Genomic DNA, 17,772 nt, shown 5'->3' with positions numbered 1-17,772 from the left:
AACAGAGCTGATGGTGAACAGAAAACAGAGCTGACGGTGAACATAAACACAGCTGATGGTCAACAGAAACAGAGCTGATGGTGAACAGAAAACAGAGCTGATGGTGAACAGAAAACAGAGCTGATGGTGAACAGAAAACAGAGCTGATTGTGAACAGAAACAGAGCTGATGGTGAACAGAAACAGCTGATGGTGAACAGAAAACAGCTGATGGTGAACAGAAAACAGAGCTGATTGTGAACAGAAAACAGAGCTGATGGTGAACAGAAAACAGAGCTGATGGTGAACAGAAACAGAGCTGATGGTGAACAGAAACAGCTGATGGTGAACAGAAACAGAGCTGAAGGTGAACATAAACAGAGCTGATGGTGAACAGAAAACAGAGCTGATGGTGAACAGAAACAGACAGAGCTGATGGTGAACAGAAACAGCTGATGGTGAACAGAAACAGAGCTGATGGTGAACAGAAACAGAGCTGATGGTGAACAGAAAACAGAGCTGATGGTGAACAGAAAACAGAGCTGACGGTGAACAGAAAACAGAGCTGATGGTGAACAGAAACAGAGCTGATGGTGAACAGAAAACAGAGCTGATGGTGAACAGAAACAGAGCTGATGGTGAACAGAAAACAGAGCTGACGGTGAACATAAACACAGCTGATGGTCAACAGAAACAGAGCTGATGGTGAACAGAAAACAGAGCTGATGGTGAACAGAAAACAGAGCTGATGGTGAACAGAAAACAGAGCTGATTGTGAACAGAAACAGAGCTGATGGTGAACAGAAACAGCTGATGGTGAACAGAAAACAGCTGATGGTGAACAGAAAACAGAGCTGATTGTGAACAGAAAACAGAGCTGATGGTGAACAGAAAACAGAGCTGATGGTGAACAGAAACAGAGCTGATGGTGAACAGAAACAGCTGATGGTGAACAGAAACAGAGCTGAAGGTGAACATAAACAGAGCTGATGGTGAACAGAAAACAGAGCTGATGGTGAACAGAAAACAGACAGAGCTGATGGTGAACAGAAACAGCTGATGGTGAACAGAAACAGAGCTGATGGTGAACAGAAACAGAGCTGATGGTGAACAGAAACAGAGCTGATGGTGAACAGAAACAGACAGAGCTGATGGTGAACAGAAACAGCTGATGGTGAACAGAAAACAGAGCTGATGGTGAACAGAAAACAGAGCTGATGGTGAACAGAAACAGACAGAGCTGATGGTGAACAGAAACAGAGCTGATGGTGAACAGAAACAGAGCTGATGGTGAACAGAAACAGACAGAGCTGATGGTGAACAGAAAACAGAGCTGATGGTGAATAGAAAACAGCTGATGGTGAACAGAAAAAAAGAGCTGATGGTGAACAGAAACAGCTGATGGTGAACAGAAAACAGAGCTGATGGTGAACAGAAAACAGCTGATGGTGGAAGTCTCTGTAAGCTCCAGTTCACTGTGGTCCACTCCATGTATTACATTTCTCTCAGCGTTTTAAATGGACCATATAGCACCCGTTTACATGATGTTTTGACCACTTATTTACATGACATGGGTGTTTGGGGGTCCTGAAAATGGTACCGTTATTGTCTACTGGTGTAGGGTTTGTTATCAATTGAATTTTAACAATTCCAATTCTGCTCATCAATTCTGATTTTTATCAATTCATAATTTTCCAACAAGGTAAAAAAAAAAAAAAAAAAATTGATATCATTCACATTTATTCTAAGTCTGACGCCGGTTAAACACTGCATGCGCAAGCAGTGCGGTGGCAGCACAGAAGCTGTGTGCGTGGAGTGGGGGAGCCGCACGCCCCCGTTGGGCTTTCACACTGGCAGCATTTGTCTCATGCGGCTGAACCGCAACTTGTGTAGAGCAAATACATACGAATTTCGTCCACTCTTTCATTCAGACCCCTGGCATTCTCGTGCTTTTATTTATGAAAGTCAGCATACATCTACTGCAAACACGACCATGTCCCCCTCTGTCCCAAACACATTTGCATATAACATGCAGTATATAGTTTTACATTCACTTAAGACATAAGCAACTGTGTTTATTTTGATTATTGATTTTGATTATAGATTATTTTGACATATTTTGCGTGTAATTGTCCGTAATACTGTATGAGAGGCAGCTTTCTGTGCGCATGTTTAGCATGTGTGCAGTAAAGTCTTCTTGCTCTTGGGTGGTTTAAAATCACATTTTCTGTCACATTCTGTCACATGCGTGTGCATCAAAGAATACATCGTCCGCGTCTTCTTGAACTTAAATGGTTTGAAATCATATTAAACTGCACACAAGGAATTAATAAGAAGAATCAAATTATAATTTTTTTTTAACAAGGAATCGATTTTTGATTCCCAAACCTAGTAATATGCATGCTTATTACACGTGTTTCTCTACAAATTGAAATTGCCAACTACTGGCCTGGCAGGCATAATATAGTGTTTTTAGTCATTCTTGCATATTCGTGTGAGTGAGGATCATCAAAAACTTTAAGGAAAAACATCCGTTTTTAGTAAGTTGTTGTCGTGTAAACGTACCTTTTAAATGAAGGACACTTATTCTATTATTAGTAAATGAGAGTCAGTGTGGTTTGTGGCTCAGCTGATTTTTATTAAGTGCACCATGTTTTCCTTCCTCTCAACACGCTCATAAACTCACAAAGCCAATTGTTTACCATGTGCTAACAGGCAAATACGCTCATGCCAGAGTTGTCGAGGGAATAAACAACACCACAGTATGTACAGTCAGCACAGCTCTGAATGGTTGGTAAACAGACATCGGGAAGCTCCTCAGTACCGTTCAAGTCTGAGTAAACTAAGGGTTCTGTCCAGTGGTTATCATGGGAACGTGTTCAGTGACCGCACACTGTAAGCAGGAAATCTCTCCGATGAAGACATGCTGACAGAAATGTGGATTTGAGGGCTTTTCAAAGAGAAAATGGATGATTAATCCATCAGAGATGTTGACTTTCAATTTACCCTTATTTAGCAGAAGAGCCTAAATGATGTTTGGAAGACATTCATTTTATATCAAACACTTAAGAGTTTATTTTAGAAGAAAAAAAAAATGAGACTCAGCTTCATTGGTTCACATGTTTTTGAAACATACAACATGTGTGCATCCAAAATAAATAAATCTGTGTGTTAAATCAAGAATAATGGAATAATTTGCACACCTAAAGAATGTTTGTCCTTTTTTTTCTTTGCTATTTCTTTGCTATTTTCTTTGCTACTTAACCCTTAATCTTAACTCTATATTAGTACATGTAGTTAATTAATATTACTCAGTACAATGTAACTACATCACCTTGAAATAAAGTTTAACCTATAGCTTCATTGGCTAAGGACCATATAACTGTGAGAGGTTCTCAATAAGTAATATTTTGTTTAATTGTTTCTACACCTGTGGTTCTTATTTAAAGGGATAGTTCACATCGTTTGACGTATGGCGTAGGCGTAGCGTAAGTTCCGGTGTTGAACCCAGAAGCGCAGAGGATAGAGCAAAACAAAACTTGGTTCTCGCGAGAACCTTCACATTCTCACCGTGTTTAAGTTAGAGATTACAGTTTGTAAAGTTTTAAATATGGATATTTTTCGTACACAAACACATCGCTTTGTTTCAGAGGGCCTTTATTAACCCCTGGAGCCATGTGGAATGATGGATATAGATGCAATTGTACACTTCAAAATGGAAACAATTATAATGCTTGGAAGAGCCAGGGCATTTTTTAATATAACTCTGATTGTATTTGTCTGAAAGAAGAAAGTCATATACAGGATGGCTAGAAGGAGAGTAAATCATGGGGTCATTGGCATTTTTGAGTGAACTATCCCTTTAGTATCCATTATTTGGTGATTATGATGATGATGATGATGATGATGATAACAATAATAATAGAAAATGTAATTAGTTGTTGTATTTACATACAGTTTAATAAGTGTTAGTCTGACGCTATGCATAAATAGTGACAAAGGTTTTTTTTACGGTACTCCCACGATCCTGGAGAATGTTGAAAGGCCTGGAAAAATCCTGGTAAATAATTCAAATTAAAATAAAATCAAATAAAATCAAATTTTTATAGTCAATATAAATGTTTCTATTTCGGGGTGCATTTGCATGCGCAAATCTTTTACATTTTTGTTTGTTGATAAATACAGAACATTAAATATGTAACTCCAAAACTTTTTATCAACTGCTATTTTACCAAATCTCTGCGCCGTTTGACCATTATAACACATAACACATTGATATAACGCGTCAAATTTAGCTTGTGACCTGTCAGATCAGTTGAAGAAGGGCACACAAACAAACCTTCACAGCCTGTCATACAAAGTCTCACACTCTCCAGACCACCTGATGGCTTTCCATCCCAGACATCATTAAACAGGCGTTTGAAGGAAACGAACAATGACATCCTGCCGTGCGATCGCTATAAGGACGACACTGAGAACGCGGTATTAAATGTCTACGAAAAAGCACAACTCGATCGAGCTCTCTTAGATCACACACTCCTGTTCATGTGTTGCACGAGAACACACACTTCATTCTGAAACGAAATGTCAGTACTGTAATGGAGGTGACCAAGATAATATGCTGCAGGGATCATATTAAAAGTCACCCTTTGGAACTTGTGTGAGCGTACTATTGCAGCTCCTTTTATAGTTGATAAGATATAAATCGGAAGTAAGGGAACTGCTTTTGGATCGGTTTGAAAGCTTTTTCTTCTCACAAAACCAAGCCACTTTCTCCAGAATTCTCAACTGTTCAACAAAACCAGAAGCATCTATTTTCAGTGGAGTTACATGAGAAACTGCAGTCATGCGTTGAAGCAGACTCACCATCGGGTCTGAGATCATACAGCCTGTTCTTAAGATCTTCCTGGCAGGTCTTCATTCTCTTAAGAGGGTGCACTGTAGGTTTGAGGCTGAATTGAGGTCAGCGACAGAAATTTGTGTACCGTAATAAAGGGATTGTTGAGAAAAGTTAATCAAATCAAGCCGATGTTATGCATTGAGATTTGTGAGTTCTCTCAAAAATTATTAATGATAATTGTAAAACGCTGTTTAAGCCATTTTTATTCACTAATGCAAAATGTCCCACTTAAAGGGCGGTCACACTTGACTTGAGCATGGAGAATTTCTGTCATGATATGACGTAATGCTGTGTGGTGCCTTTTTTTTACAAAAACAATTTCAACATATAGCAAATAATTATAAATCCAGAGTGTAAAAATATACAATCTACTCCACTTTCCTGCAACCCCGCAAACTTGCAGCTTTAAAGTTTGTGCTCTTAAGATGTCACACCATGCCATATCATTCTTCTATTGGTTGCATCTTCATGTGATATGAAGTCACAGGTCAGAGTTCACCAATCACCTAACTTTGCAAAACTAAGTTTCTAAAATGTGTTTCAAGTGAAAATGTTTATGTTAGCTGCCCATTTAGCCATACAATTCTTGTGAAGGCAAATAAAAGTTTCTTGTTCAACAAATTATTTCAAAAAATATGCATATACAATTTCATTTAAGTTTTACATACAAATAATACATTTTTACATTTGATTGAATTTTTACTAGTGCTGGGAAACAATTAATCGTGATTAATCGCATCCAAAATAAAAGTTTGTGTTTACATAATATGTGTGTGTGTGTGTGTGTGTGTGTGTGTGTGTGTGTGTGTGTGTGTACTGTGTATGATTATGTATTATTATTATGTACACTACCAGTCAAAAGTTTAAAAATGGTACAATTTTTAGGAAGTCAATTACACGTAGTCAATTCTGTTCACCAGGGCTGCATTTATTTGATTCAAAATATGACAAAAACAGTGTTATTGTGAAATATTTTTTACAATTTAAAATAACTTTTTCTATTTGAATATATTTTAAAATGTATTCCTGTGATTCAAAGCTAAATTTTCAGCATCATTACTCCAGTCTTTAGAGTCACATGATCCATAATTCTAATATGCCGAATTGCCGCTCAAAAATTTATTAACATTTATTATTATTATCAATGTTGAAAACAGTTGTGTACAGTTTTTTTCAGGATTATTTAATGAATAGAAAGTTCAAAAGAACACATCATGGAACACTTTCGCAACATTATAAATGTCTATACTGTCACTTGATCAAAAAATAAATAATTCTTAATGACCCAAAACTTTTGAACAGTAGTACAATGTTAAAAGCTTTCTATTTCATATAAATACTTTTCTTTTGAACTTCTTTTCATCAAATAATCCTAAAAAAAGTTTTACATTTTGAATGTACATTTTTGAACAACAAATCAGCATATTAAAATGATTTCTGATCTCTTATTTTACTTTTTAATAATATTTCACAATAATACAGCTTTTTGTATTTTTAATATAACATAAATGCAGCCTTGGTGAGCAGAAGAGACTTCTTTAAAAATACTTTAAAAATCTTACCGTTCTCAAATTTTTGACTGGTAGTTTATATAAAAATACACATTTCTTAAATATAGACATGCATGTATGTGTATTTATATATACATAATAATTATAGACAGTAGACACACATATATTTCACAAACTATATATAACACAAACTTTTAGTTTGGATGCGATTATTCACAGTGAAATTTTCCTTAGCACTAATTTTTACACATAATCAAATAAGGTAAAAAGATTTTCAAAAAAAATTGTGATTAAAGAAAGCCAGCAAACAGAAAAACATATTTTTTTGTGCTGAAATGCTAGGCTTATTTTATCACCCACTTCTGGTTATTTTAGCAGTACAAAAACAGTTCATTATGCTGCTTGTTTGTGCTAACTGGTATTTGCTATCATAATTAAAATAACGTATTATCATAATTGTATTAATATTATGTATTATATTATTATTGTTAACTTATTATTGTAATCATTAATGCATTGGTTTATAATGCAAGTCATTTACTGTTTACAGCACACCATTTTCTTCTAGTTATGTACGTTAAAATGAAAGTTGATATACTGGATAAAATGTAATTGCATTTTTATAGTTGGTCTGTTTTGTGTTTAACCCTTTCAGTGTTCAGAGGAGAAGAAAGAAATGGAGGAGAACAGCGATGCAAGCAAATCCGAGATCAGCCTGGTCTATGAGATCGCCCTTAAAAGGAACCTGCCTGTTAACTTTGAGGTAAACTAGGCTAATTTAAAGGGGTGGTTGCATGCGATTTCACTTTTTTAACTTTAGTTAGTGTTTAATGTTGGTGCTTGAGCATAAACAACATCTGCACAAGTTACAGCGCTCAAAGTTCAATGCAAATGGAGGCAGTTTATTGCCTACAAAAAGGGCCGGTTTGGACAACAACAAGCGGTTCTTTCCGGGTTGGGAGACCGTAGATGTGACTTCTGCCCGTAATGGTAAGGGGCATGGCGTCACCGGACAACCTGTGCTTGGCACTTGAGCCAATAAAAATACTTGAAACTACATTTGGCCATCTAACCAATCTAAGACCATTGCGTTTTTCGGAGGGATGGGCTTCATAGAAGCAGAAAGCAAACGAGCCATTCAAAGGACAGTAGAGACAGCGGTGTGGAATAAAGGTCAAATATAGGAAAAATACAGCATAAAAAAAGAAAAGAAAAAAGTATTAAGACATGGTATACTGCGCCCCATAAACACAACCAAGCCTGGGAAAAAAACACGGAACCACCCCTTTAATTGTGAATAGAAAGTAAGTGGATTATCAATCAATCAATCAATCAATCAACTTTATTTATATAGCGCTTTTACAATGACGGTTGTTTTCAAAGCAGCTTCACAGTGTTAAACAGGACAATATTGCAACAAAGTTTGATTTGGCAGTACAGTCGTCCTGGAGAAAACAGTGATGTTATCAGTTTATTTTAATTTATCATAGCGCGACAAAGTTGGCAGATCAGTATTATAGAATTAAATAAGACCTAATAAATTAATTGTATTTGTATATTTAGTTGAATAACTTAATCATAATTTTAGTGTCCCCAACTGAGCAGTCCAAGCTAAAGGCGACAGTGGCAAGGAACCAAAACTCCACCAGGGCATGATGGAGAAAAATAAACCTTGGGAGAAACCAGACTCAGTCGGAGTGCCAGTTCTCCTCTGGCCTATTATCAAACAGTGTTTGATTATTATTCTGCCAACCTTACAGGTCAGAAATTATTCGATCGGAATATTTGAAATTTCTGGATAGCGTGACGATTACACAATAATATGTATATTTGACAGATCGGAGTGGCGCACCGGAGACAGGTTTATTGAGGATGACGTGCCGGTGAGGCAAATTCAGAGGAGATACCAATTGACACGGTCTCAGCTGACACTCCAGGATGTGTTGGTCATGTCCAGACGCAGGACCACCATCTGATCTGGACACGGCCTGGATCCGGCCGACCGCACTAAACCTCGGGATAAACAGAGAGACTAACATTAGTGTAGATGCCACTCTTCTTATGACGTAACGAGTATATCAGATGTTATGGGAAGTGTTGCCGGTTCCGGCTGACCTAGTTAATGCAGCCTAACAATCAGTCAATTGATTTGAATAATAAAAGTTACAAATGTTCTATGTGTATGCCATAGTAAAGATATGCGTTTTTAGTCTAGATTTAAACTGACAGAGTGTGTCTGCTTCCTGAACAATGCTAGGAAGACTGTTCCAGAGTTTAGGTGCTAAATGGGAAAAGGATCGATGTTTAATACAGGTGTAAAGGGGATCTAAAACATCTTGAGCTTGTCCATTTTCTACCACTTCCAGAGGTAGAGCACGCATTCGACCAGATTGCTTTTTTTAGTATAAATGCTCATGTGGTCCAGTGTGTTCAAACAGCGCAAAAGACCGGCTGCTCTCCGTCTACTGATCTAATGTGCAAACATTATGGGAAGCGCACTAGTCAAAGACGTGGGGGGAAAAAACATACATTTACCCACTCATAGACCCTCCCCTCAAAGAAATCAGGAGAGAAGTGGTTGAAAGTGGACAAAAGATGTTTAAAATACCAGGTATAAATGGGTGTGTCTCCCTCATCTAGTTGTGATCTGATCCATCAAAACGCATCTTAATACCAGGTGTTGAATGCTTTTGAGACTTACTTTCTCAGCCAGACAGCACAATATAACCTCAGTTTCATACGTTATTGCTACTTCTTTGGAATCAAAACCGATTAAGCTGAAAGTCATAGTTAGCTACATGGGTAGCTGACTTCTAAGAAAGCATCCTTATTGCAATTTAACCTGATTTGAATGCAGCAACTTCAAACATTTGGCATATCTGCCATTAAACACATAGGAGTCTCATTTCACAGTGACGTAAACTTGTTGCTAAGCATAAAATGACACCACACACACAAATATTGGCTAAAAGTACTTATAATAAATATCAATTTGTATCTATATATTGTATAACCTTATACAATGTATCTCTGGGTTCGTCCACTATCTTGAATTCAATTTTCCCCATTGAACTCATCATTCTGGGATTGCCTTATCATTGTATGATGAATGTAGTGCTGCCTTAGACATCGAAAAGAAGGTATCTTGAAACTTTTGGAGGAGGCTTTGTGTTGGGAGCATGCCTATAATGGCTTAAATTTCTGTCTAGATAGTCGTTTTACTGGGTTTTGGAACAGGGCGAGTGACCCTCTTTAACGGTAATGTTTTTTCCCTGCCCTTCAAGTGTTCGTTCCAATTTAATCAAATTCACCATCAAAATATATTGGATATCTGTTCAATCGATAAATTGAAAATGACTAGCTTCAGGTAAAGAGGATTAAAAAAAGTAATTATATTAAATGCCTATTCTTGGTCAAGCTCTGTCAGCGTCAGTAAAATCCAGTAATTGTAATTGCTTTAACACTTAAAATTATTCAGTGGTCGAAGGGAGGTCAATATGGACAATAAGACAAATCAGCATTTCATTAAAGAGCTGCATCAATGACACTTCAGATCAACACAAACCTCTTCACTCAACAATAGAGGAAGTCTGAGGAGCTCTATAGCTTCACTACTACTGCATCCGTTTTTATCTTAAATGATTTTCCACGGCTGTCTCCAACTTCATAATCTGCAATCATCTGCTTGGCTTTAAAACTAGAATCTTCCTGACGTACATTCTCCAAGAATCCCTTGTACTTGCATGCAATTTGTTTCATCTGGGGACCCCAATCTAACTGCATTTGGAAACACTGTAGTTTTTTTTTCCTCCTTTGTTTAAAGTTTTGACTAAGTCTTCTGTGAGAGCCTGGACTGGTTTCAACCTTGTTAGATCTTTTCAGGAATTTTCTCCCCAGCTATTTGTATGAATGGAAAAGTTTTTCTGTTCCTGATTCAATTAGAAAATTAAAGTGAACAACAAATTATTTCCTCCATGGTTTCTTTCTTGCATAGTAACAAAGATGTGGGATCTACATGAAAGCTTTTAATTCCTTCCTTCCTTCCTTCCTTCCTTCCTTCCTTCCTTCCTTCCTTCCTTCCTTCCTTCCTTCCTTCCTTCCTTCCTTCCTTCCTTCCTTCCTTCCTTCCTTCCTTCCTTCCTTCCTTCCTTCCTTCCTTCCTTCCTTCCTTCCTTCCTTCCTTCCTTCCTTCCTTCCTTCCTTCTTGCAGGACTGTGATTTAAATATCAGTATAACTATAATAATAATATTGATAATTCTTTATTATTTTATCAAGATAATTATTGTTACCAGATAAAATCAAACTAAACTAGTTTGACTATTACTATAGTCATATCAAACTAGTACTATAGTCATATTTTACTTTAAAATAAAAAATCTTTAGCTTTTACAAAAATGATAATCATTTTATTTTGTAAAATATTTATGCTGTCTTAAAAAATATAAGATTAAAAAAAAACATTATTTCTGCCCGAGCCTGACCGATTCCTTTCCTTGCTGTGGAGTTGAAAAGACATGCCCGCTACTCCCATGATTCCATGCTCATCCATGGTGTCATCAAGCTACACATTTGTTTAGAATAAGCGATCACTAGCAGCAAAACTTACATAATGTGCCTTTAATTGTTCATTTTCAAATGTTAAACCATCAATTTACATTTTGATAGAGCATTTACTGCAAACTAGCCACTTTGATGCAGTTTGAAAACATGTAAAATGTGTGAATGAACAGTGCTCACGTGTAAATCAACACAGTGTCACGCTTCACTCGACATCACGCGACACATATATTTATTTATTTTAATCACAACCCTTGTGATTTGATAATCACACTTAGTCGTTTAGTGATAGTCGTTTAGTGATTTTGGTTTCAATTTGAATAATTGAAACAGAAACAGAAAAAAGAAAGTTATACAGGTTTGGAACAAGCTAAGGTCAACCAGGACAATGTCTCATCTGTCCCCTTATGAAGTCAAGGACCACTCTGTAATCTACACACCTTTACCTTCTTGTCGGTGTCAAACAATATCAAACAGATGCCAACTTCAAAAGGCAAATGTATTAATCACAGTTTCTGTCATGGATGACACCTTCACAGAGCTACAAGAGTGGAAACCCATGCCAAGAACCACCCATCGAGTACATAAGTACCTTCCCTCAGGGAATATACATCAACAATCCATACAAAAGAGCTTTTCTTCATTATATCAGTCCTTGTCATTGTCCCACCCTGGCCTGGTATCCTGCCTTTTCACCAGGCTGAGGACATGGCGGTCTCACTAATACCATATCTCCCCTGGCATCCACAGAGGGGATGAAGAATGATCAACCTCATGTTACAGCGATTCCTTCCTACAACTTGATCTCCGTTGCCAGCCATGCGAGACTGGAGCGCAGACAGAGGAACTGGCCACCATCAGACACAAGAATCAAACACTTGCTGAAATCCCATCGCTGCCCGAGGATGCCATATCATCTGTTGTAGACAACACAACCTCGTCTGCCGCCAGGAAGAGAGTCGGGCTCCAGTGCCAAGACCTCCTCACAGTCCTCGTTCACCCGATTAGACTTATTCATCGGCTGGAACTGCCGCCCACCTACCTTTAGTGTTTTATAGCTGCCATGGAAACTGTGTCAGGAGGCCAACTTGAGAGTTACCAGGCCCGTTTTGACGTCTTGTTTGTGCAGTTGGTTACCTCAGCTTGTCCTCACTAACAAGAAATGTTTTGTTAAACCGATCTATTCAAATTAATGTAAAATAATATAGAAAAGGACATTGCATCCAAAAATTGAATTGGCCATGGCCAATGGCCGTTTACTTATCCTCATCTCATTCTAAACATGTACAGCTTTCTTCCTGTGGAAAGAAGATAATTTGAAGAATGTTTCAACAGTTTTTTCCATATAATGAAAGTCAGTGGCTTTCATTGTACAAACAAAAAAGCACAGAGACATATCTTCTTTTTTGTCCTACAGAAGAAAGAACGTTGTACAGGTTTGGAAAGATGAATAAGTAGATGATGACAGATTTTTTGTTTTTGTGTGCACCGTCGCTTTAAGGTGACAGTCTTGCATATTGTGCCCAAGCTAATTCACTATTAAATTAAATTAACTGTAATTTGTAACAGAATTTGCAACAATAAGTGTTTTCAACTCTTCTATTGTTTGACAAAATAGATAGTTACATTGACATTACATATACAGCTTTATTCCTTATTCTGGGACTCTACATTTGAAAATTCCCTTTTCAAGTTATTTGAGACATTTCTCATCAAGGAGGATCTCAGAGAAGTTCACATCCTGTTGGAGTCTCTTTTTTTTTCTCTGGGAATTTTTTTGGTCCACTTCTTAGCTGAATTAAGTTAGTTGTATAATCAGAGACTGTGAGTACAGTTTTACTTAGTGCCGTCCTAGATAAATCTCCTCTCTCAACCCACGGAATAGACCATGTGGGAGTTCCCTCAATGACGAACTCGCAACACTAAGCCCTTTTCCTTCCTCCCCACACCTCATCCTCGCAAGAGAGCTTAAAACGATAATGATGATATTTCCAAGAGGGAAGTATAGCAGAATTTCGTCATTTCATTTTAGAGTGATGCTCACCCTGAGGAATTCTCAATACTTATGTAACATCTAAGTGTGATGATCAACTGCATTCCACATCAAGGCCTAGTAAATATTGGGTTATGCCGCTCTGTCAAGTGTGCGGGAAATGCACAGTGCTCTCTTGTGCTCCTCGGTTCCTGGCCATCTTCAGATGAAAGCCCAGATTGTTGAGGATCAGAAGCTTACAGATGAAGATTAATGACGTTTGTCTACGCTTCAAATCATTCATAGTAACTGTCTTGAGCTTTAAAAAAAGTTCTCTCAGAAATGACATTTCTTTCATCATTTACTCACCCTCATGTTGTTTGAAACCCGGATGATTTTCTTTCCTCTGTGGAACACTAAATGTGACAGTGAATGGGAATCGGGGCGGTACAGATCAAAAAGCACGATGAAAATAACATAAACACGGCCCATATTTATAGTTTTCTTCATTCACTTTCTTCATTCTCTCTCTTTATTCATTTATTTTACTCAGTTTATCCAAACGACAGCTTTGTTCTATGAATATATTTAATTGTATTTTTGTTTGCATTCAATTTTTAAATGGTTTTGTTTTCATTTTTTAAATTTTTTAATTGGCTTACATTTTGATTGATTTGTTTTGAATTCCCAGTAAAATGTCTGTCTGTTTGATATCATATGGCTTCAGAAGACTTAGAATATAGTTCATGAGCAATATGGACATATTTTGTGGGACTTTTTGCATCCATTTTCAAGCGCTGCAGGAACATTCATAACATTTCTCTTTTTGTTTTGCATGGAAAAAACAAGTGTGCATAGTTGGAATAAAATGATGGTGATTAATAATGACAATTTTCGTTGATTAAACACATTTTTGGATGAACTATCCCTTCAAGTCATTGCGCGTGGTTTGAAACGGCATGGGCATCCAAGTTTTGTTTATGTAAGTCATGACGCTTATTGAAGTTTGCCACTGTATTTGAGTCGGACGTGATAATCTTCATTAGTTTTGTATGTTGATCTGGCTTCTCTCAGCTGAGCCTGTTTCACTGGAGTGTCACATGTTTGTATGAATGCCAGAATGGTCATGTGTGTGAAGAGAGGATGTGAGGAGGGAGTCTCTGGAGACGGATAACTTTCAGTTCTGACTGAGCACATAGAGGCCCACCCTCAGCTGTGTATGTGCGTCTGTGTGAAACTCAATCCCCCCAGTGTTGCTCTTAAAGAGCTCAGAGCAGCTCACCTGTTTTGTTGACCGTCTTGATGATGTCACAGGAAGTAAATACGATTACATGTGCATTACATTAAATTTGTGTTTCTCACGACATGCATTCGTGAGAAATGGATAGTAGTAGCAGAACAGAGGATTAACAGTCGGCACACAATTGCGACACACAGAAAGGCAGTTTGATGAATCTGTTGCGAATGAAATCACTTCTGATCAGCCATAAAACAATAACTGAAATAATTATCTTTTACATAATAATTTAGTTATGTGCTTTTGTAATTTTTATTATATTTAGTTTTTTTATATTTCTATATAGGATTAATTTATTTTTATTTCAGGGTTAGTCATTTTAGTCCTAATTGTTTAATCTCAGTTAGTTGAAAGCAACATTTCTAATTTTAGTTTAAGTTTTTCAATTAATGAAAATTATTTTAATAGTTTTACAATAACAACACTGATTTTACATCTACATATACTATTTACAATAACAACACTGACACATCTACATATACACACATATGTGTATACAGACGTGTGTGTGTGTGTGTGTGTGTGTGTGTGTGTAGATGTGTTAGAAGCAGAAAAAAAAGGCAAGCTTAAGTATTTGAGCTAGTTTGACAAGGGCCAAATTGTGACTGGGTCAGAGCATCTCTAAAACTGCAGCTCTTGTGGGGTGTTCCCGGTCTGCAGTGGTCAGTGTCTATTAAAAGTGCTCCGAGGAAGGAACAGTGATGAAGCGGCGACAGGGTCGTGAGCGGCCAAGGCTCATTGATGCACGTGGGGAGTGAAGGCTGGCCTGTGTGGTCCGATCAAACAGATGAGCTACTGTAGCCCAAATTGTTCAAGAAATTACGCTGTTTCTGAAAGATAGGTGTCAGAATACACAGTGCATCGCAGTTTGTTGCCTATGGGTGTCCATGTCAGGGTGCCCATGCTGACCCCTGTCCACCGCCAAAAGCACCAAAAGTAGGCACATGAAAATCAGAACTGGACCATGGAGCAATGAAAGAAGGTGGCCTGGTCTGATGAATTATATTTTCTTTTTCATCACGTGGACCGGGTGCATGTGCATCGCTTACATGGCACCACAAGTTTGAGGTGTTGACTTTGCCTCCAAATTCCCCAGATCTCAATTCAGTCGAGCATCTGTGGGATGTGCTGAACAAACAAACAAATCCAATCCAATTAGGCTCCACCTCTTAACTTCCAGGACTTAAAGGATCTGCTGCTAAAATCTTGGTGCCAGATACCACAGTACATCTTCAGGTCAGGGTTGTTTTGCAGCAAAAGGGGGTCAACACAATTAGTGTGTATATATATACACCCTATATATGACCCTATATATATATAGTTTATGAGGACATGATTCTGTTTATTGACTATTGTATGCGACTAAACCTTAGCAGTAGCAAGCAAAATGGTTTTGCACGTCAGACTAGTGTAACGTTATACATAGAACAACAATGGAGTCCGTTAGTGCATTTGAATGACGAAGCACGCGATCGTGTCGTTTACTGATGTTTACTCACACGACGAGCCAACAGCACAGACATTTGAAGCAGTTTTACTCACCGGCTGCTTCCAAAGCAGGACTGAACCTTTATCGCTGCGACCGCTCCGTCAAAAACACACTTCTTTGGTATGATTTGGTGAAGTCCTGTGACAGCAGTAACTGTGAAGATCTACTTTTGCGACGCGACTGAAGCGATGTTATGAAGCTTCCCGTCATTTCTGCGTTCAAATCGGTTCAAATGCAGCGCTGCCTTCCCGGGAATGCTGTGCTGAAGCGTTGAAGTCACTTGATGTCACCCATAGGAATAAAGTGGAGCACGGCGAAGAGTGTTTATCGGCGTGCATTTCCTCTCTCGCTCTAGTCACGCGCGTGCGCACCCTACCGGGAGAAGAGCCCGTACGGCCCATACAAGGACCTTCCGCTCTATTAACGTCATGCCGACCCATACTCGAAAAAAACTCTCCGAAACTTGTGAGAAACCGGAAGGAGTTTTAACTAAAGACTTTTTGGAGATATGAAGGATGCAATAGTACTCTATAGGTACTCAAGATTGACATGAGATTGACTGAAACTGAGTGTTTCACCCCCCCCCCCTTTAAATGCTACTGTACATCTCTTAGCTGCCATTGTAAATCTTTATATATAATTTTTAAAGTAAAGTTTTAAGTTTAAGTAAGGTTTTTCAAGTCTTTTAAGTAAAATAAAATAAAGAGTATTACAATAAAAAAATTCTCCTTAATCTCTTTCTGTTCCTGTCACATAAGAGTAGAATAGCAAAAAAACGAACCGACCCAAAAACGATAGATAGATAGATAGATAGATAGATAGATAGATAGATAGATAGATAGATAGATAGATAGATAGATAGATAGATAGATAGATAGATAGATAGATAGATAGATAGATAGATAGATAGATAGATACAAAAATGAAATTCATATTTTAAATGTTTTTGTCTTTCAGAAAAGGAAAGCAGCTTGTTAACAAGCTTAAAATGTCCTTAAGTCTGTATTAATATGTGTGTGCTTCTGATTTATATTCTTAGATATGCATATTCATATATATTCATATTCATACTTAGTGTTTAAGAACCAGGTGCAGTCTCATAAGTTCCAGTGGTCTCTCTCCCCATATGAGTTATTGATCCGGGTGTTAAAGCAGCTCGGATTTAGTGAGTCTAATTAGCAGTATTCCCATTTGCTGAGAAAGAGGAAGAGAAAGGGCAGAAGGAAGAGAGTGTGCAGCAGACATGGCCAAAGGGGCAGAGATAAAGGGAGCATGGCTAGAATAACTGCTTTCCCACTTCTGCATGCATGTGTGTTCTCTTGAGTAACGTGTTCATTACATGCCCCTCAGGTGCTGAAGGAAAGCGGACCCCCACATATGAAGAGTTTCCTCACACGTGTGACGGTGGGGGAGTTCTCAGCCGAGGGTGAGGGGAATAGTAAGAAACTCTCCAAAAAGAGAGCGGCCCTCTCCATCTTACAAGAACTGAAGAAACTGCCAGTCCTTCCTGTGGTGGAGAAACCCAAAGTGCATTACAAGAAGCGGCCCAAGACCATATTAAAGGTGGGTCAATTTAGGAGTAGAACTAATTTCAGAGTTAAGCTGGAATATTGCATTTAATTCACTTGAATTATATGTATTATGGGATGTATTTTGGAGGGTGTAAAGGTGAGGTGTGTAATTTCTGCACTACTTGCAGCTTTAAAAGGAATTGCCAAATTAAAGCTTTTAGGCTTTGTATACATTCCTGCATCTACTCTACAACAACCCTATCAATGGATGAAGCCCATATTCTGTTATACATTTTAATTTGTTTTATGGAGTTTTGTGTTTAAAAATACAGTAAAAGAAATGTGAAGAATTTTTTTTTATTTTTTAAATATACCTGTGATGGCAAAGTTAGATTTTTCAGCAGCCATTACTGCAGTCAGTTTTATTCTGAATTATTTGAATATAAAGTTTTACAAAGAGCTTAGTCACTTTTGATTAGGGATGTCAATTTTCACAAATTCCCATGATTGATCGTCGTTTAAATTAACGATCAATTAATCGATTAATCGTTAACCA

At 37.7% G+C, this 17,772-nt stretch overlaps 1 protein-coding gene across 2 annotated transcripts in view; it reads left to right on the top strand.

Moving 5' to 3' along the window:
• stau2 (staufen double-stranded RNA binding protein 2) overlaps positions 1 to 17,772 on the top strand; it is a 149,926-nt gene that overhangs the window by 55,096 nt on the left and 77,058 nt on the right. For both annotated transcript variants that reach the window (XM_067434823.1, XM_067434822.1), the window contains exons 7-8: positions 7,045 to 7,152; positions 17,056 to 17,268. In XM_067434823.1, the coding sequence (XP_067290924.1) occupies positions 7,045 to 7,152; positions 17,056 to 17,268 (321 nt within the window). The remainder of the gene's footprint in view (positions 1 to 7,044; positions 7,153 to 17,055; positions 17,269 to 17,772) is intronic.

Source organism: Pseudorasbora parva, chromosome 24, assembly GCF_024679245.1.
Source record: "Pseudorasbora parva isolate DD20220531a chromosome 24, ASM2467924v1, whole genome shotgun sequence".
NCBI classification, from domain to species: domain Eukaryota; kingdom Metazoa; phylum Chordata; class Actinopteri; order Cypriniformes; family Gobionidae; genus Pseudorasbora; species Pseudorasbora parva.
The sequence above is the reverse complement of the archived record's forward strand: the minus strand, read 5'-3'. Positions and strand labels throughout refer to the sequence as shown.